Consider the following 20,405-nt stretch of genomic DNA (forward strand, 5'->3'; position numbering starts at 1 on the left):
AAAGAGAATCTTCAACAGTAATGATGGTAGGAAAATCAGTGTTTCCTCAGAGATTACTGTGGTAGGAGAGTAATCTTAGGGTGAGAGAGACTGCACTACCATAATGGAATATTCATGGTATTTTATAAGGCTGTGTGAAGCTTCAGTTGCTGATTTGATTCTGTGGGGATTTGGCACGATTTGGTGGCTGAACCTCTGAATCTGAATCAAATCAGGAGACCCTTTAATCTCACCAAATCAAATCGGAACCCTTCGAATCAATTCAGAGAGATTTGACGATTCAGATATAGACATGTTTTTTCTACATACCTCAAGGTACGAGGCAGCTCATGAACTCTGAGTTGGTGGGGCAGATGGAGCATCCCATGGGAGCATGGGGGGGCGGGGCGCCAGCGCGTTTGGCAGAAGACCCAGAAGTGAACCCCCGGATCAGTGACTTGTGCCTTCTGGGTCTAGGGGGACACTTAGGGTCCCCCTGTGACTGATCACTGAGCCAGGGGGTAGGGCAGGGGGTGGCAGATCTGGAAGTGGACCGGGGAACCACATGCTTGGTGGAAGACCCAGAAGTGGACCAGAAGTACTTGTACCAGGGAAAAAGGGAGAGAAAGTTGTCCACACACTCTTAGAGTCTTCTAATGGTTGATTGCTAGTCCAATTAAAATTAATCACATTTCCAGGTGATAAGAAGGAGTAAGAGAAGGGTTCTTAGTTGTCCCAATGTGGAAGTCGGATCTCTAGCCTTCAAATTGACTGAGTATATTTGCTCTTGAGGCTGGTATTGTAGCTTATAAATAAGTACTAAATGACTGTGCCGTAACAACTGTGTGGCACATCTGTAGATGCACTGGGCGCGTCTATATATGTACATGCTTGCTGCACCGTAAACCTCACTAATCTCAAGTAAATTTGCTACCTGCAAATACAAGTACCTAATTTACTTGTGATTACTTACTGCACAGTAGCATCCATGTAGACGTCTGACCGAGAGCAAATCTGCTCCCAGTCAACCAGCCACCAGGGGTCAGGAAATTTCCCCAGCAGTAGGGAGCTCCAAGCCCCTGGTCTGAGATCACAATCAGGGAGCAGGGGTAGGAGATCCTTATCTCCCAGTCCCTGCTTCACCATCATGATCAGGGAGTGGGTGGGCTAGGAGATACTTATCTCTCAGCCCAGACTCCACGGTCACTTGGGCTGGGATATCCTTATCTCCCAGCACCAGCTCTATGACACAGAGCTGGCACTGGGAACTGAGGATCTCCCAGCACTGGCCCCATAACTACAAAACTGGTGCTAGGAGCTCCCTACTGGGGAGCCTGTTCCCCACTCAGCTTCATGTTCACAGAGCTGAGCAGGGAACAGGATCCCAAGCAATGCCCCCTCCCCCCCCCCAAATAAATTAATAAATAAATCACAGAGCAGGAGCTGGGAACTGCCCCAGTCAGGGGCAGGGTCCAGCCCTGTGACCCAATTATAAGGCACAGGGCTTGAAAAGAGCTGCAGGGGAGGGCGTAGGTACTAGCCACCTGCCCTGATCCACCAGTGGGGCAGCTATCAGTGACTCAATTGCTAGATGCCCCATTGGTGGATTGGGGCAGGGTGCTGAGACCTGCCCCTCCCCTACATGTTTTTCCAAGTCCCCTGCCCTCAATTGAGGACCTGGCTCCAGGAGCTCCCTGCTGATGAGGCCGGGGGCCATTGCCCCTGCCCCAGCAGCAGTCGGCCCCTTGGGGGCAGGATGGAATGTTCCAGTCCTGGTGCTCTCTTCCAATCCCTGGCCTAGCACCCAAGGAGAGCCTAGAGCTCCCCCTGGTGGTAGCAGGGCCCATTGAAGGGCCCCAAGAAGCAGGAGCAGTTGCTGCCATTAGCAGCAAATCTGCTCCCACTTCCCTGCACGTGTGAACACCTGTCTGGGAATGTTTATTTGTGAGTAGTTTATTCATGGGTAAACTGCTCCTGGATCTAAAGTACATGTTGATACACTGTGTGTCTTCAGATGAATTAGTTGACTTAGAGCTATCCATGATTATGCAAGTAACAGTATGTATTAGTGCTAGCTTTGTTAAAAACAAGTATGTGTGAGAGGGAGAAAGACACAGAAAGATAGAAACAGAGCCTCTGGCAGATGTGGGATCTGAGGAATTTTATTCTAGATCCCCCATATCACATGTCTGCTATGTCACACATTTGTGATCTGGCATGGAAGGAGACTTAGCTGTTTGGATCTAGGATAAAATTCCTCAGATCCTATTGCATGTGTGCTGGAGTGTGCTGCTGGCTACATGTCTGCTGGGATGTGGGCTGGAGAAGATAGTGGGGGATCTCCAATCTCCATCTGTCCGTTCCACATACCTTTAGATGGCACATCTGTAGCGAGCTGCATATGTAACAGGTGTGAGGAGCTAGAGACAAGAGAGGGAGGCTCTGTGGTACATGTTGAAATTAAGGTAGGATGCAAAACTTCCACAAAGACAGTCTACATTTAATGCAGAACATTTTTATGGCTGCTTTGCCATCTCTATTATTATATATATTATATATATATCTCTTACATAAAATGGTGAAACTTGTGGCATATTACAATTTAATGCATGATTAGCATGTTAATCGTGTGATAAATGAAATTCCTGCCAGTGTCCTGAGAGCCAGAAAATGTGCAGGCTGACAAGTAGATTTAAAATATTCAAGTAAGCAAATCATTGTTTATTTGAAGGCTATTTTTTTTAATTATTTGGAAGATAAATTCCCTATAGCTAGCAGGTTTTTTGCTAGTGTGATTTAATGCTGCAAATAAGTGGTCTAGTGTCCTTTTTTATACTTGCTCCCAATGCTGTGCTGGGTGCTTTTAATTAAAAGTGCCTGCACATCACATGTATCAGTGGCGCAGCAAGTCCATACACTGAGAAAATGGCGGCGGGGCACTTTGAACTAAAGCACATTGAACATGTTTTTATTTCAAAGTGCACTACCACCACTTTCTTAGTGCAGAGACATGCTGCGCCATAGATAAACATGACACATGAGGCTGTCAAAGCATGTCAATTTATGGTTAATCAAGTCTGCTCTGATGTGCTGGATTTCCAGCATGTCAGAACAGGCTCCCCACATGTAAGTGCCTGTTGCTACTGATTATATACCTATTTATTTCCCAACACTGCAATTTTATTTCCTCCAGCTCCAAAAACAACATCCTTTGGATCAATTAACCTTCATCTTGTTCACATTGTTGACGGGTCGAAAGTGACTTTGGGTAATGAGAAATTTTTGCCAGATTTGGATATTATTTTTTTCCTCTGCTTTCGCAAGTTAACTGAAATGTTCTTTTTTTAATCAACAATGATCTCTCTTTTATGTGCTTTCTGATCATGCTCCAGGGATCATGAAGAACAAGGCTGCTTCTGATTTTCCAGCCATTTGTTTATTCCTTTATAGGAATAAGCATCTCATACATAAGCCTGGCTTATAATTGCAAGGCTTTATCTTTACCCTATAGCCTTCTAGTGCCTGGATTATTAAAATGTCTTATCATCCTAGTTTCAAAGATTGTATCTTCAGTCAAAGCATGATTTTCAGCCAGATTTCTGGCACTAAATCTTTTCATTTCTAGACTGTACTAAAACAAAAAACTACTTCTCCTTGAACTTACTTTGTAGCATCTGATTTTAAGAATACATTTACATTCAGTTACATTCCATTATTTTTGCTTTCAGTTCCAAATGAAACAGCTCAGACTTCCTTCAATGCCAAAACTGCTCGAACACCTGAAAATCCACTGTTGAAAACTGGTAATTGATTTGTTTTTCTTAATTCATTCTTTGGAGACTGTTCAGCATTCATACATTATTAGTAGCAAACTGCCATCCAGCCGTGTTTCATTTTTGCTCAAAAACTCAAATAATACATTTTTTATTGCTTTGAAGGTGTATCTGTCTCCTGAGGTGGGACTTCCCTGCTCTTCTACGATTCTATGGGTTTATGTTCATCCCTTTGTATATTGAATACTAGATCTTGGACCTGTATTCTCAGGACAGATTTTAAATTGAGCTATACATTCTGTCTGTATAAATATTCTTCCTGTTTCCAATGGAGTTGTTGTTCTTCATTGTAGTTCTTTAAAAAATTATAATATGTTCAGAATGGCTACTAAGTTCAATTTCCTAAAGGTAAACTATATGGTGCAAAGGATTGTGGGGTCTTGTTTTAGACCATTAGACTGGAGCAGAATGATGAACACTAACTTGGCTCTTTCAAACTTATTTTTAAATTTGCAGCTTCCGATGTGGTTCATACAGGAACCTCTTCACCTAAAATAGCAAAACCATTTGGCAAGCCAGAGGCAACCCTGGGTAATGGTGAATGCTTCTCTTTTTTTAAATCTTCACCAGCCCATGCTGTCATTGCTTTGAATGCTCTCATTTTGCTTCTAGACATTGGCTGTTCATCAGAGCTAAAACTTCTTTCAAACTTTTATCTCAATGTCTGATTCTTTCTTTGTTTGCGGGTTAGGTTTTTGTTTTGTTTTTTTTACAGACGCTAATCAAATTTCTGAACACTGCAGAGCTGACTTTGTATCCATAACAGAAGCAAGATTTTTGGCAATATGTTTTGTTGGACCAACTGTATAGTTAGAACAGCTATTAAGAAACTTCCAGGCATGATACTTGTCTTATTTCTTCTTCAAGTCTTTGTTTCCATAGAAAGTTGTGTAACTAGGTGTAAAACAAGTTATCTTCTCTTTAAAGCTAAGCATGAATATGGCAAGTCAAATTCAAATGGCAGTGAACATCTGATTGCTAAAGAAACTAGTACTCTCTTTTCACTATGCCACTTTATTCCTGTGTTGGAAATTAGCTGTCACATGCCTATTTTGCTTCCATACATTGATGGCACAGGACCTTCTCTGTGGCAAATTATACTGGTATTGTTGTTATGCTTCACAAATCTGGCAATTAAACTTGAGTTGGTTTCTTTCAGCACCACATAAAGTGCAGCTCCCCTCTGCAAGATCAAAGGCATCTGAGAAGCCACACAGCAGATCTGGTAACTAATGACTTGTTTTAAGTTTTCTAGTCAATCAGTTTCACCAATTTTTAAAGTGCATGTTTAGCATCATTTTAAAGGAGTTATTAATTTCCTTTCTAATGAATAGTCCGCAGGTGCTGTCTTTCCCCTGCTATTTTAAAATTGTTTTGAAGCGTGAAAATGATTACAAAGCAGGTTTCTAATTTTCTCCTGTTGTGAACTCTCAGGCTACGTGCAGACATTTGGGGGACTTAGGGGGAAGTCAAATTGCATTATAAATGTCCACCTGATATAAGGTAAGTCAGGATAGGGGGCAAGCAGACTCAGGGGGAGATTGGGGATCTGTGGGGAGTTGCAGGGGGCAAGAAGGATCCACAAAACTGAGGAGCAGGCAGGGTCCACAGGAAGGATTGTGGAGGCAGGCAGCATCTGCAGGAGAGCTAGGGGTCAGGCAGGACCTGCAGGAGCAATGGGAGGTGCAGGTGGCATCCATGGGAGGGATCAGGGGGATCAGAAGCAGGCACTGTCTGTGGGAGTGATTGGTGGCATCCACAGGGGATTTCTGGGGTCCAGGGTCGTTTGGCAGGATCAGGAGGCTCATGCGGGTGGGGGGGGAGGCTTAGAGAAGCCAGGGGTTATTTTTATCCCCCTGATTCCACTGGCACACCTACCCCCCTATCCATCCTGTCCCTCCCCTGACTGATACTTACTTCTTTGGCTCCTGGCAGTGGCAAATGCTGGCAAAACTGGTACTGGAACAGGCTTGCAGGATGGCAGGTGACTGGTCAAGGGGGAAAGTAGGAAAAGCACAGCCCTGGCATTGGGGCCAGCAGCTGGCTTTCCCAGTCCCAGGGCTAGGCAAGTAACAGTACAGAAATTTGATGCACTTGTCTAACCTAGATCAATTAAGTTTGAGTATATATCAATCAAGGTTTACCTTAGACTGGGTTCTGTCATTTTTAGACTGGTCTATGTGTGTAGAACTTCTGTACAGTTATGGGTTGAGATTTGATTTCTGATCATTGAGACCAGGTCCCACTGTAAGGGCACTGACAGAAATGATAATTTTCATTCCATCTGGCCCCAGAAAGCAGTTTATAGCTGTGACCAAACACAAGTGCATGACTGCAGACAGTTTAAAAAAGGCAGATTGGGTGAAAATCTGACCCCCTGCAATGCATCAGGTATCAGATAAAGATGTTTCAAAATGTAACTTGTGTCTGTGGAGCTCCCAGCCTGTCACTTTTTTCAGAATGGGAAGGGAAAAGAGACTGGTGGGAGTTCAGTCTGTGGTTTTTCAGCCCCCCTGAAGGGTGGGCCGGGTGTTTTGGAACATTCTTAAGGTGGCGAGACCTTCATTTCACCCACCTCCAGCCCTTCAGCATTGACTGGAGAGCCCCAAGAACAAACTCCCTCTGCTGCCTTTCCCCCTTCCCATTCTGAAAACAGGGAGCACTGACAGAGAGCTGTGGCCAGTGCTATGGGAGCCTGGCTGCAGGCTCCCAGCCCACAGCGAGATTCCCCTCCCCCTGAAGCCAACAGTGAACTTCTGTCTGGCCTGGGATAATGCTGTAACTCAAAACGCTTTGCAGAAAATGTTCTGAATTAGAACTGGGAGCTGCACTTCTGTCTGCATTTGAAGTTCCGTACAGGGATGAACTAAGTTACATTGGGTAGCCATTTTAAACCCGATCTACCCTCCTCTGACCTCCCCAAATGTCTGCACTTAGCCTCAGTTGTTCAGTTATTTCCCGGTTAGAAGCGGTGACACAATCCAGGAAGTAGAACACTGTAGAAAGTGCCTATTTTTCCCCCTATTTAACTCTATTAACAAACGCCCCCTCAGTCTTTGATGAGCTGGATGTACATTTTTAAAATCAGACCACCAGTTTGTACAGCAGACTATTAACTTCTATAACACATTAGGTTTGTCTTTCCAACACAATTCAGTACCATGTAGAGATATCTGAGCTAGTTCAGATACCACTGTGCATTGATATTGTTCTCTGCCTGGACAGGTTTGCCCATTTTCTCAGAATGTTCTAAATAGCCCAAGTGAAATGCTACAATAATGCAGCTCTACTGCTTCCAATGCTCAGTCTATACTATTCAGAGCTCACTTAGGTATCTTTACGCAGCAGTGCCTTGTATTCAACAAGTCATTTCATGACACTGATTTTGAAGCAGGATTCCTCATTGAAATAAACCAGGCATTTTGCTAAAAAACTGGTGACACAATATGAGCCATTGAAATTTCTGCAACATCTTCCAATAAAACCCATGATCAAGGCTTCTATAGGTAAATGAATAATTTAGGGCACAGACGGAAGTTACATTTGTTGCATGACTGGCCCCTTGAAAGCACTTTACAGCCAGGCCCTTACAGAAGGACAAAGCTGCAGAGTGCTTTGATCACACGACAATCTGAGCCATTATTACATGAGGCCAAAGAGGAGTGCAGCTTCATTAACATCTGTCAGCACACACCAGGAGCAGAGCTTGGGTGATAACAGTGCAGCCCCACCTGCAGTGCTGTCTACAGAACGGGAGGGGAGGAGGGAGGGAGGACGTTCTGTCTGGGTTTTGCCCAGTCTGTGCTGGAGGGTGAAGTGGGTGGATTGGAGCCTCCCCCTGTAACCCCAGATGGAACTCCCTCCCCTCCCTCCCAGCCCTCCCATTCTCAAGACAGTCCCAAAGCTAGGGCAGAAGGAGTGGGGCTAGAGGAGAGTGGCTGCAGACATGCAGCCACTCCAGTCTGGAGCTTGATTACCCCAACCCCCGGACACAGCAGCAAACGTCTGTTGGGTCAGGAGGAAAGCTGTAACTCATGACACTTCCTGCAAACCACCATGAGTTACAGCAGGGGACTGCACATCTGTCAGCACCCTTAAACAGATTTTTTTTTCTGCTCAAGAGTTGATTTTAAATGTATGAATCTTATAAATTTAAGGCTTGGAAGATTTTTTTCAGTTGTTTACCTAAGAATTTCAGTTTTTAGTATGCTCCAGAATTTTGCAGGGTTATTTAGACCTTTGTTCAGTGAATGTCTTAGTAAGGGTTTCATCTGCCATCAAAGTGTGGAACTGGATGGATTCAGCAGCTTTATTTGTGAATAAAAAATAATCATCACTGAAAAAACCCGTTGGTTTACCTTTTTTAAATAAAGACTTGAATAAAGTCAGGGGAAAAATGTTTTTAATGGGATGATTGATGACTTTAATTGACCAGAGACATGTTAATGCTGCTCTTATGTACCTGGCTAGAAATGGACCTCATGTGCTAATGTAAGACAAATCAGATAAAGTCGAAAGAAATTGTTGCTAATTGTGCTAGTTTCTACCATGTGCTATATGAATTAAGTATTGTAATCACTAGCTTAAGTCAGTTTGTAGAGAGAAGTAGATGAACACAGAACTGGCCATTAAAGATGACCCACACCAAGTGGTCCATCTATACCAGCTCCTCTTGGTACTGTTCTCTGGAGGATGGTTCACACTTCCACATCCAGCATTCTTTAGCTTGATGGGAGTAAGTAGTTGGAGGTTGCATTTTCCCCACCTCCTTTTTTCTACTTTGGTGCTTTCCTCTATGTCAGGCATGATCTGAAGGTCTGTCGATAATGACATCTTTTGTTCAAGAGAGACATTTTTCCATTTGACTTTATGATATGACCATTATTGCACCACTGAATCAACCAACATCAGTCAAACAAAATTTAAGCACAAAAAAAAAGTATAAGCTACAGTAGCTATGTTACTTCATAACAGGGAACTCAACTGGCTTTGGCTATTGTCACAGGGTGGGGGCCCAGGAGCGGCCGTGATCTCCCCTGGCGCCCCCTACTGTGTCAAGTGGGTGTCTACGCACCCTCATTATCTCACCCGCCACGTCTTGCTGGAAAATATTATAAAAGGGAGGCTGCCTTTTACCCTCTTGCATGGTACCCTTTTGTATACCCCCGCCAGTACCCCGTCTATGGATGATTCACTGCACTCCCACCCTGTGAGATGTGCGTGGCTCCTACCACCCCTAATACCATGCCCCAAGCCTCTCAGTTGTCCCGGACATTGTTAAGTCTATTATCTCTTCTTGGCGGCCCTCTCCAGGGCCTCTCCCCGTACGCTTGCCCTCTCTGGGCCTTCCTATGCCTGTGCGCCCTCCCTTGGGCCTTCTACCTGTACGCTCACCCTCCTCCGGGCCTTCTACCCATATGCTCGCCCTCCTCCGGGCTTCTTATCCCGATAAGGTGCAAATCGCCCTCCCTCGGGCTTATCCTGATCCGAACGCTAATCACCCTCCCTAGGGCTTATCCCAATCCGAATGCTAATCGCCCTCCCTGGGGCTTATCCCAATACCATCGCCCTCCCTGGGGCTTCTTATTCCTGTGCTCATGCCCGCACTGGGGCCTGTGCCCCACGCTCTCACCCCAACCAGGGCATGTGCCTCGTGCTCCCCGAGCTCTTGCCCCAACCGGGGCCTGTGCCTTGTGCTCGCCCGCACTGGGGCCTTGCCTCGCACTTCCCATACTCTCGCCCCAACCAGGGCCTGTGCCTCACGCTCCTGCGCTTGGGGCTCAGGCGGCCTTGGCTTTACCTGGCCCCAGACCCCTTCCTGGGTCTTATGCCCCACTGGGGCTTTTGCCTACACCCACACTGGACTCCTCCCAATATCGCCCCACTGGGGCTAGGGTCTATGCAACCCCCAAAACGCGGCACCCTCTCTGGTGCCAGGAACCCCCATGCTACTGGGGAGCTTCCCTCAGGCCTCCTCCAATCCCTACAGCCTCACCGAGTCCTCCGGTATAACCATAAACAAAACCCATAAGCCAATCGGCTGCAACACAAACTCAGGCCTACTGGCCAAACTCTAACCCTAAGCCCTCAGGCCTGGTATTCTCCTCCTAAGCTACTCAGGTCATCAGGCTTCTCATGCTCTGCTCCCTCCCACAGAGCTCCATCTTCTCCAACTGCCAGAGGAGAACTGACTGCTTGGCCTCAGCCTAGCCTGTTTATATGGGCCAGGCCCTGCCCCCTCCCTGGTCAGCTGACCTCAGTAGTTGCCTCAGCAACCCACACCTGTCCCTTAGGAGCAGGCACTTCAGTGCCTGTGACACATCTCCCCCTCCCAAGTTTGAGTCTTACTAGGAGCGGGGCACGAAAGTGCCCTGCGACAGCTATCTTTTTTTTTAACTGAACACTATGTTAACCATTAGTTGTTTTTTGTTTAAGCTTTAAGCAGAACTACACCAGGACCTGGCAGAACAAAAACACCAGGCATCCTGAGATGGGATGGACCAACAACAGGTAATTCATATAGCTATGTTTTCTCTGGAGTATCTTTGAAATGATCAGTAACAAGAAAATCTATCTGGCTGGGTATGATATCATGTGTGAATTTGACTTTTACTCAGCCGTAGAAGTCAATATTTTAGGGTGCTGTTATTCATTTATTATTTTCTGAGCACTGTGAAACTTAGTTCTCTGCCTATCATGACTAAGGTTCCTTATAAAAGGGATATCTTTCCCTTAGTGTTTCATTCAGGTATATTTATAGCTTGAAATGCAACTAATTGGATGGTAGCAAAAACTACTGTGTTTTATTTGCAGTGGCAGGACTTCAGGATGAGAGCAAACTCCCTGTAAACCTAAGTAAAATTATGTAGTGATAACCTTTAGCAGAACGGAGCTAAACATTTGCTAATCCTGCTTTTTCAGAGTAGAATGACCATGGCCCAGCATTGTGTAATGAGTACTAAGATATTACTGCTATTGTTTAACCTTTCTCTCCTCTAAGATATCTGAAAGGGGGCTGGGTAACATTATGCTAGGTGCTGTACAAACACAGAACAAAAAATCTCACTCTAGAAGAGTCCACTCATTGCTAGTATCACAGGGGGCACAGAAGTATATTACTTGAACTACATGGCATGAGCCAAGTCCCCTTATAATCTTTCAGAAATTAGATACATGGGCAGGCTCTGCCAGTCCAGGACTTATTACTGTCTCCATGGTGTCTACATTGATTATAGTCACTTCTGAAATAAAACAGGCTGGGCTTAAAGCATGGATTTGCTATTCTTGATATATATGGAATTAGGATGGAATCAACTGATGAGAGACCAAATAACAATATGCCAGCTGAGTCTCTGCAGACTTGATTACTGACTTTTTAAAAATTTTACACAATCCTGCAGTAAATCTGAGTAGAGATGAAAGGAAAAGCTTGGGTGGATGAGGAATTAAATTGCAGGACACAGTCTGGATATTTCCCCCCAAGCCACCAACAAGTTGCTTAGGGATAAATTACTTCAGTCTCCAAGATAGGACAACTCTGTTTCTTTTCAGGCATTTGGCAAGTAGATGTATATTGGTTTTTGTATAATGCTGGCATTCAGTAAGAAGCACTGATGCTTTAGAGGAGATTTTAGTTTGGCTGGTGATGTATCCGGTGTTTCTCAGACGACAAATTCAGTTAAAAAAATTAATATTTTGGACAAAGTTGTCAAACTGTTGTTTAAATCAATGAGTCATGTAAGTAAGTATTCAACTACTCCTAGGATTAATCTAAAAGGCCTACAGGTGGTGTGTCTTTTTGGTGATACTACAAACCAGTAGGCAACTTAGGACCAAACTCAGAAGAGTATGTACTTTAGACTTTATCCTGGTTAGGCACATGATACTCAAAATGCTTCCAAGCTGAGGAGCAAAAGGAAGTTATGAGCTGATATAAATTAAAGCAAAGTGGAGGCTGCTATTTTAATATATCCCTTCCTCCCTAGTTGCCATCTCTCACTGTATATAAGGATTTAGTAAAAAATATTTGTGGATTTTTGAGGGCCTACCTACCTTTTTTACAATTTAATTTAAATATACAATCAAAAAATATCTTCAATCTCCCTAGAAGAAGATGATACTAATTCATAAAAGATATACAAAGTTTTTGGATCCGTTCAGTGTTATGCAAGTGTGAGAGAATCTTTTTATCCAGATCAAACTTTTGGAGAGTCACCCACTGCTATTAATAATGACATGGAACAGACTAGTCCAGAGACATACATGGAATTTTAATCTCTGTCACTAATTCAGGGTGGAATGGAAAGTGAGACTGCAGCATATGCTGGTTGACTTGCACTAGCTAACATGAGTAACAATAGAAATGAAGACATGGTGATACTGGTTTAGTATATGCAAGCAACCAGAGTACATTCACAGAGTCTTTGAGGAACTTGCTCTCTGGCTATAGCATATGAAAAAAGGCCCATGATACCATAGCTTCAATGCAGTTGTTACACATGCCAGCTAGGTTAGGTGTGCTATAGCCATATCCTCCTTCTGCTATGTAGACATACCAATAGGTTAAAATTTTCTGAAGGACTCAGTGGAGTCAACACATTGACTTTCAATATGTCATAGATGATAAGTTCAGTTTAGTCATTCAAAACATTTATGGTTTGAGTAGCTACCCAAGCTTTTATGCTCCCCTCAGGGGCCTTGTCAAAAGGCTGGAGGTGAATATCTCTTCAGAAATGCTGTATGCTAGTAACAGACTTAGGACACTGACTGACATTCATTTAAAAGCAGGTTGGAACCCTATCCCTGATCACAACAATTGCACTTCCTGCTATGCCACATGTACATGGCAGATTGTGTGATTTTGACAGGGAGTAACTAGGAAGAATGGGTGCAAACTAGTGGAGAATAGATTTAGGTTAGACATTAAGAAGAAATTTTTTACAGTAAGGGTGGCCAGTCTGGAATGGGCTTCTGTAACAGGTCCAGCACACTGGAGCCTTTCTGTTGATGGCTCCGCCTCCCTGTCTTGGGCTAACCGCCTGCTTACTCGCCTGCCATGCCTTGATCTTAATTGATTGAGTGATGTAATTAGTGGAAGGCTGCCCACTTGATATGCCCCATGTCAGGGGGTGCTACCTGTGGCTCCTTTTCCTCCCCTACACCATAGCCCAAGCCTCGCAGATGGTACTTGGCATGGTTTTCCCTATGCCTTGGCCCTCTTCTTTACTTCTGGGGCCCATCTCTGCCCCCTCTCACTCCGGGGCTCCTCTCAGCCCCCTCCCGCTCCGGGGCTCCTCTTCTGCCCTCTCGCTCCGGGGCTTCTCGCTGCCCCCTCTCGCTCCGGGGCTAGGGCCAATGCACCCCCAAACAATGCTGCGCCCTCTCCATCTCCAGGAAACCCCACGCTACTGTGGCATCCCTATGAGGCCTCCTCCACCCCTAATAGCCTCACCGGGTCCTCTGGTTAAACAATAAACATAAAACACAAAGCCCCTGGGCTATAACATAAAGTTAAACCATCCAGTACAACAGTTAATCCCAGGCAAAAATCAGCAACCTGCGGATACCCATGCAGCCAAATCTTGGCCTTCTCTCCGCGCTGACTGATCTCCTCACTCCTTGGCTACCAGAAGAGGAACTGCTCTCCTGCCTTATGCTTGGGCTTAAGAAGGGGCCAAACCCTGCCCCTCCCTCTCAGCTGGCCCCCTTAGTTTCCCTGGCAACCAGCACCTGTGCTGCCCTGGTGACTGGCAGTTGAGCTTCCCCCTTCTCACCACTAGGGGTCTCTCCTGCCCTTTATGCTTTTAGGTGCAGGGCACCCGCGTGCACTGCGACAGCTTCCAAGAGAGGTGATACTATCACCTAACTTGGAGGTGTTCAAGAGGAAGCTTGACAGTCACCTGGCTGGGATCATCTGACCTCGGTCCTCTTTCCAGGGGCAGGGGGTCGGACACGATGATCCATTGGGTCCCTTCCGACTATAATCTATGAATCTATGATCATCATCCCATTCCTAAATTCCACAACTCTTCAAACAACTTGGCCAGTGGTGCTGCTATTAGCTCAGCCAGTTCTTTCAGGACTTTTGGGTGTAAGTCATTGGACCCTGCAGACTTGAGGACATCCAGGTGTTGCAGAAAATCCCTCACCTGTTCAGGACTGATTTTGTGTAGTTTGTTGTCTTCCCTGTGCTCCCCAGGCCTCTGATCAGGTGAGCACCCCATGTTTGATTTCAGGAATTCCATCGTGAATTATTCATTTAGGAGTTCAGTTTTTTCATGGGCATTGACTGTGGGCTGCCTTTGAACATTTAGTAAGGGTCCCACAGTGGAGCCTAATTTTCTCTTACTCCCTATGTATCTGTAGAAGGACTTTTGTTGTCTTTTATTCCAGTCACTGATTTCCATGCCTGCCTTGGCTTTTTTTATCTCATATCGACAGGCTCTGGCAATGTAAGTGTATTCTTCTCTGGTTATTAAGGCCTTCTTCCACTGTTTGTATGGTTTTTTCCTTTTTAGAAGCTCTCTAATATTCCTGTTGAGCCAAGTTGGTCTATTGGCTCCTTTCCCATTTTTTGCCTGCATGGGGATGGCCTGTTTTTGAGCCATGAGAATTGCCTCCTTGACGAAGCACCACTGTTCCTGAACTCCCAAGTCATCTGGTTGCTGATTGTAGAGGGCCTCACCAACTAGCTTCTTAAGTTTGGCAAAATATGCCTTCTTGAAATCCAGGAATTTTGTTGTGCTGTCTGGTTTCCCAGTCTTATGGTAGATGGTGAACCTGGCCAGGTCGTGATCACTGTCCCCCAGACTATCACCAACCCTTAGGTCACCTATGATGTCATCGCCTTTGGCCAGCACTAGGTCCAGAGTGGCCTTACCCCTGGTAGGCCCTTCCACAACTTGCATCAAAAACAGGTAGTCTGTTGTTACCAAGAAGTTGGCTGACCTATCAGAGGCCACCGAGTAGTTCTCCCAACAGATGTCAGGGTAGTTGAAGTCACCCATGACAATCGTGTCTCTAGTGTTAGCTGCCTCAGTTCCCTGGAGAATGCCTGGTCACACTCCTCTGCTTGGGAGGGAGGCCTGTAGTAAACTCCCACCATCAGCTCTCCCTCTCCTGATTTCCTTTGCATCCTGACCTCGATTCCTCCCTGTTGTCTATAGTGACCTGCAGGGAGGGGTACTGCTCTTTCACATAGAGGGCCACACCTCCTCCCTTCTTCCCAATCTGATCCCTCCTGTAAAGCCTATAGCCTTTAATATTCAGTTTCCAGTCATGTGCATCATTCTACCATGTCTCTGTTAACCCAACCAGATCAAAATCCTCTGCAGGATGAGACACAGCTGGCAAGGGACATAAAAGACTTTTAAAAAGGATTCTACAAGTATGCCAAAAGTAAGAGGAATACCAGAGAAACCATTGGTCCCTTACAAAATGCAGAAGGCAATCAAGTTACAGAAGATGCAGAGATGGCTGAAGTATCTAATGCCTTTTTTTCACTTCAGTCTTCACAAATAGGGGCAGCTACCAGATGGTGACTGCAGTTGGCAGCAAAGATAGGGAAGAAAACAGAAAAAAAACCTAGAGTAACAGAAGAAATGGATATGGAGTACTTAGAGAAGTTAGATGCATTTAAGTCAGTAGGGCCAGTTTGGATTCACCTCAGAATAGTGAAGGAGTTGGCTGAGATAATTTCAGAGCCATTGCCTATTCTCTTTGAAAACTCATGAAAGTTTGGTGAGGGCCCAGATGTTTGGAAAAGGGCAAATATAGTGCCCATCTTAAATAAAAGGAAGAATGGTCCAGAGAATTACAGAATTGTCAGTCTGACCTCAATACCTGGAAAGATCATGGAACAAGTCCTCAAGAAATTTGTTCTGAAATACCTAGAGTCACTAGGGTGATGAGGTAATCCAGTGAGCAAGGTGTCAGGAACAGCCAGCATGGATTCACCAAAAGCCAGTCATGCCTGAGCAACCTGACTTCTTTCTATGATAAGGTGGCAATCTGTGTGGATGGAGGGAGAGCAGTGTATGTAATATACTGTGCCCATCTTACTTTGAAAATCCATTCATGCACCCCCTTGGTGCGGGCGCCAGGTGAGGGACACAGACCGGCTTCATGCAACCTCTGGTAGGGGCCTCGGTCACCCCGGAGAGTACCCTAGAACTCACCTGCCATGTCTCTGAATGTAACCTCAGCGGTGGGGCCTCCCGTTGGAGGTCCCTCGAGTTCGGTCAATCCTCCTGACAGATATTCATAGGGCTCCACCTCCCCTACACCCCATCCTTATGCCAGCCTTAGACGTGCCACCTGATGATAATGCGGCTTGCCCACAGGACTTGATGATCTCTTCCTGTCACACTTTCTCTGGTGTTAGGCCTTATCTTCTTACTACTGGACTTTGAGTCCATTGGATGTTTGTCTCTCCTGTGGATTTTCCTCTCCAGCTCAACACTGGTTGACGACTTAGTTCTGTGAGCAGCCCTTCTGACTCGTTTTGACCCCAGACCTCACGGGTCAAGGTAACCGCTCAAAGTAAGAATAAAAAAATGAAATGAAAGACAACCAGTGTGGTACACAGGTAAGGAGAACAAAAGGTGGGACACAAAAAGAAAGAAGAAAGAAGAGGGCAGCTGAGAAAGAGGGAGATCAGAATTAACAGTCCTCCTTCACCCTTTGCCTTGGAACCTGACTCTGGCGGTGTTCCCCAACACTGCTCCCTTCTTTGTCTCCGGCAGGACCTCCCTTTATTCCTCTCCCGGCCAGTTGCCCTCCTACTGTTCGGTGCAGCTGGAGCCTGGATGGTGGAGCCGCTTTCATTCCTGATGCTTTTGCCGCTTCTTCCTGAGCAGTGTTTCTCCCCACACTCTGTTGCTGCCTGTGAGGGCTTTGGGCAGCCACTGCTGCCCAGGTTGTTTCTCCCCAGTTGGAACTTCCCTTTGCTTGCTGGCACTGCCTGCTGCCAACATGGAGAGTCTCCGCATCTTCCACTGCCTCTCCTGCTCTCCCCGTGTCTCTGCTAGTGCTGGCTTTTAACTCAGCAGGCTGGCATGCGTCCATGACATTATCTGCTGGCTTCAGCTGTATATGAGCATAGCTGATGAACCATCCAGGCTTTTCTCCTTGCTTCTGGAATCTGGTGACCTGAAGTAGGTAGGTAGTTTTTGCTTTTGGGGTCTCTCCTCTGTATTAGCCCCCATGCTAATCCCCCTGGGACATAGTGCATTGCTATGGCTACATAGTGTCTCATGTAGACACGCCCAGTAAATCTAGGCTGGAGTGTAGACATGTTCAGAGATTACTAAGTAGAAACAGCTTGAACATTAACTTGTCATTAAGGTCCAGATTCAACAAGATGCATAAATGCGTCTGTGATTACACTGAAATCATTAGGGTTACTACTTTGGAAGGTCTGGTCCTACACAGCTGTGCTGCAGAACAAACTTTCTTCTTTTCACCTGAACAACTTTGCACATTCTAAATAAAGACCTAGCTGTGCTGGTAAATATTGACCAAGATTTTTTCTTTTATCTTAAATGATTGTTGGGAATTTGAGTTATCAACTGTTTTGCTTGATGATATTTTGGAAATCTTCCTTCCAAATCTCCTTTCTTATTTCCTAAATGGTTTTGTACCAGTCTATGCAGGGATCAAGGTGCTTCAAATTAGTTTTCAAGCAGTGTGATTTGTAGGGGAGCTGTTTCCACCTTGTCTTGAGAAGAGTTGTTAAGGATTGGGTGATGTACAGAAAGAAGCAGTGTGTGATTTTTTTTTTTGTCTCAGTCTTGATTCATGCTGCTGTGAGGGGAGAAGGCCAAAGACCTTTACAACTGCATTTATATTGCTCTGTCAATTTTAAAATACACATGGGGATACTTTTTCTTTCAACTGCCAGAAACTTGACAGAGGATTTCTTTCAAGTGTTACACAATTCTGCAGCAAACATGAATGAAGATGAAAGGAACAGCTTGGGTTGATGAATATCAACTGAATTGAATGGGACAAAATGAATTGTTTTTCCTGTAGCCACCAGCAAGTTGTTTTGGGGTGAATTATCCCAGTCTCTGAAATATGGCAATTCTGTTTCTGTTTAGGAATTCCGCACTTAGCTGTATGTTGTTTTTTGTATAATGATGCTATTCATTAAGAACCACTACTGGTTTAAATGAGGTTTTAGTACAGCTACTTGTGTAACTAATAGAACTGACTGAGCTTGAGATCCAGTTGGGTCCCAAACAATAGTTGCCTGTTGAAATGTCATGCAGTAGAAACATGGCATTAGAAGAATCAGGAAGTGCTCAATGTCATTAAAGGTTTCAGGACATATTTTCCATGAATACTCTGCTCAAGGCTATTGTAGGAAATAGAACTATCTCATTCCTAGTTCTGACTTTTCTGCCCTGATTCAGCATCATCAGCTGTAGATAACACTTCTGGACACATCTGCAGGAGCTCCTGAGGAAAAAGATGGAATTGAGATCAAGGTGGCTTTTACAACTAGTCTTAAACTAATATTTACAAATATTTGTAATTAGATGAAGGCACTCAAATCATTTTACACATATGTTTAGCCTCACAATCTGCATTTCTGATGAGAAATGTAGACACAGAGGAATGGACTCATAAATGAAAAAGTTACATATTTAAATGTGTTTAAATTCTAAAATACTAAATACTGTCTAAAAAACTTCACTTAAATATGAAAAACCTGGACATTGATCCGTATTATTTACATGTATTACTGTAGTGACAACAGGAAATGGAGCTCCTCTATACTAGGCAATGTATGAAAAAATCAGTCACGCAAATATTAACCTGCTAAAGGCTATGCTATGCATGTCATGTGCTCTTTAGTCATAAGTAGTCAGAGTTTTGCCTTCACATTTCCTTGAAAAAGTGAGTCTTCCAGAAACATCCCCCCACCTTCCCCTCATCCAGTTCTGGGAAGTTTTCTTATTACCATTTAATTACTATTCTTGCTAAACAACCTAATATAAAGCACGTGCAAGGTGCTGGATTGGCAGACCTTAAAGCAGTCGTTTGACCTAGATTTTTCAAGCTACCACTGGAGGTCATCAGGGAAGGAGCTATGACTTCTCAGTATATGCTGAGTCTGTTGCCACTGTGCTGACACCTACAGCAAGTGATCTGCTAGTCCCAGTTTATAGTGGTCTTTCTTTGTGTTACACCTGTCCTCTTACTGGTAGCACACTTGACAGTGATTCAGGTCTTCTTCCTCCTTGGACTGTACCATCCATGGAGAGATATGTTATCCTATGCAGAGTGTGCTTGGCAGCTGCAGGAGCCAGATGCGGTACTGTGGAATGTGTTTTTCCAGGAGTAACATGGGACTATGGCTGGCTTCCTAATAGGTTTTTTTCAGGCTCTTAGCTTGTTGTGCTGTTAGTTCTGCTGTCACTATGAGACCGGGGCAAAGGCAGTATCCTCTTGAATTCAAGTCCCTATTCAGTGTTAAGTCATTTTCTCTATAATTTCCTTGAATTAAATTTCACACACTTATTTGTCTTAACCTACAAAGCCAGTGTGTAGTTGATTGGTGAGTAGATGACGTGGCTTTCTTAGTGCCTCATACATATTTATTCAATCCTGCCACTCTGAAGCTGTGTGTAACATAACAACGTTGCCAATTTTCAGTCAACAAATTGTTTTCAGCCACCCTCTGATGAAGGAGAATTTTCCTCGGGCTGGGACCATGCAGGCCGTCTCTTTACAACAGCCAACAATTCTATTCTCCCCCAGCAAATTTCATAGTTTGTAGGGTCGGAAGGGACCTGAGCAGATCATTGAGTCCAAATTTGCAGATGACACCAAGCTGGTGGATGTAGTAGATACACTGGAGAGTAGGGCTAGGGTTCAAAGTGACCTAGACAAATAGGAGGATTGGCCCAAAAGAAATCTTATGAGGTTCATCAAGGACAAGTGCAAAATCCTGCACTTAAGACAGAACAATCCCATGTGCTACTATATAGCCTGGGGGCTGACTGGCTAAGCAGCAGCTCTACAGAAAAGGACCTGGGGGTTGGATATGAGCCAACAGTGTACCCTTGTTGCCAAGAAAGCTAACAGCATACTGGGCTGCGTTAGTAGGAGCGTTGTCAGCAGATCAAGGAAATAATTATTCTGCTCTGGTGAGGCCATATCTGGAGTACTGTGTCCAGTTTGGGCCTTTCACTATAGAAAGGATGCGGACAATTTGGAGAGAGTCCAGCGGAGGGCAGTGAAAATGGTTCAGGGGCTGGGGCACATGGCTTATGAGGTGAGGCTGAGGGAACTGGGTTTATTTAAGTCTGAAGAAGAGAAGACTGAGAAGGGATTTAATAGCAGCCTTTACCTGAAGCAGGGGTCCAAAGAGGATGAAGCTAGGCCATTTTCAGTGGTGGCAGATGACAGAACAAGGAGCAAATCTCAAGTTGCAGCAAGGGAGAGGGTTAGGTTGGATATTAGGAAAAACTCTGTCTCTTGGAGGGTGGTGAAGCACTGGAACAGGTCATCCAGAGAGGTGGTGAAATTTCCATTCTTGGAAGTTTTTAAGGCCCAGCTTGACAAAGCCCTGGCTGGGATGATCTA

At 44.8% G+C, this 20,405-nt stretch overlaps 1 protein-coding gene and 1 long non-coding RNA gene across 8 annotated transcripts in view; one reads left to right on the forward strand and one right to left on the reverse strand.

Annotated features, from left to right (window-relative positions):
• The window catches only part of LOC109305646, a 473,981-nt gene that overhangs the window by 441,133 nt on the left and 12,443 nt on the right, over nt 1-20,405 (reverse strand). The window lies entirely within an intron of this gene.
• ABI3BP (ABI family member 3 binding protein) overlaps nt 1-20,405 on the forward strand; it is a 282,301-nt gene that overhangs the window by 197,054 nt on the left and 64,842 nt on the right. For 6 of the 7 annotated variants that reach the window (XM_019528652.1, XM_019528653.1, XM_019528655.1 and 3 more), the window contains 5 exons: nt 3,173-3,247; nt 3,708-3,782; nt 4,269-4,343; nt 4,972-5,037; nt 10,248-10,322. In XM_019528652.1, the coding sequence (XP_019384197.1) occupies nt 3,173-3,247; nt 3,708-3,782; nt 4,269-4,343; nt 4,972-5,037; nt 10,248-10,322 (366 nt within the window). The remainder of the gene's footprint in view (nt 1-3,172; nt 3,248-3,707; nt 3,783-4,268; nt 4,344-4,971; nt 5,038-10,247; nt 10,323-20,405) is intronic. The other variant, XM_019528657.1, reaches the window with a different exon arrangement.

Source organism: Crocodylus porosus, unplaced genomic scaffold (genome assembly GCF_001723895.1).
Source record: "Crocodylus porosus isolate Cpor-Errol unplaced genomic scaffold, CroPor_comp1, whole genome shotgun sequence".
Lineage (NCBI taxonomy): Eukaryota > Metazoa > Chordata > Crocodylia > Crocodylidae > Crocodylus > Crocodylus porosus.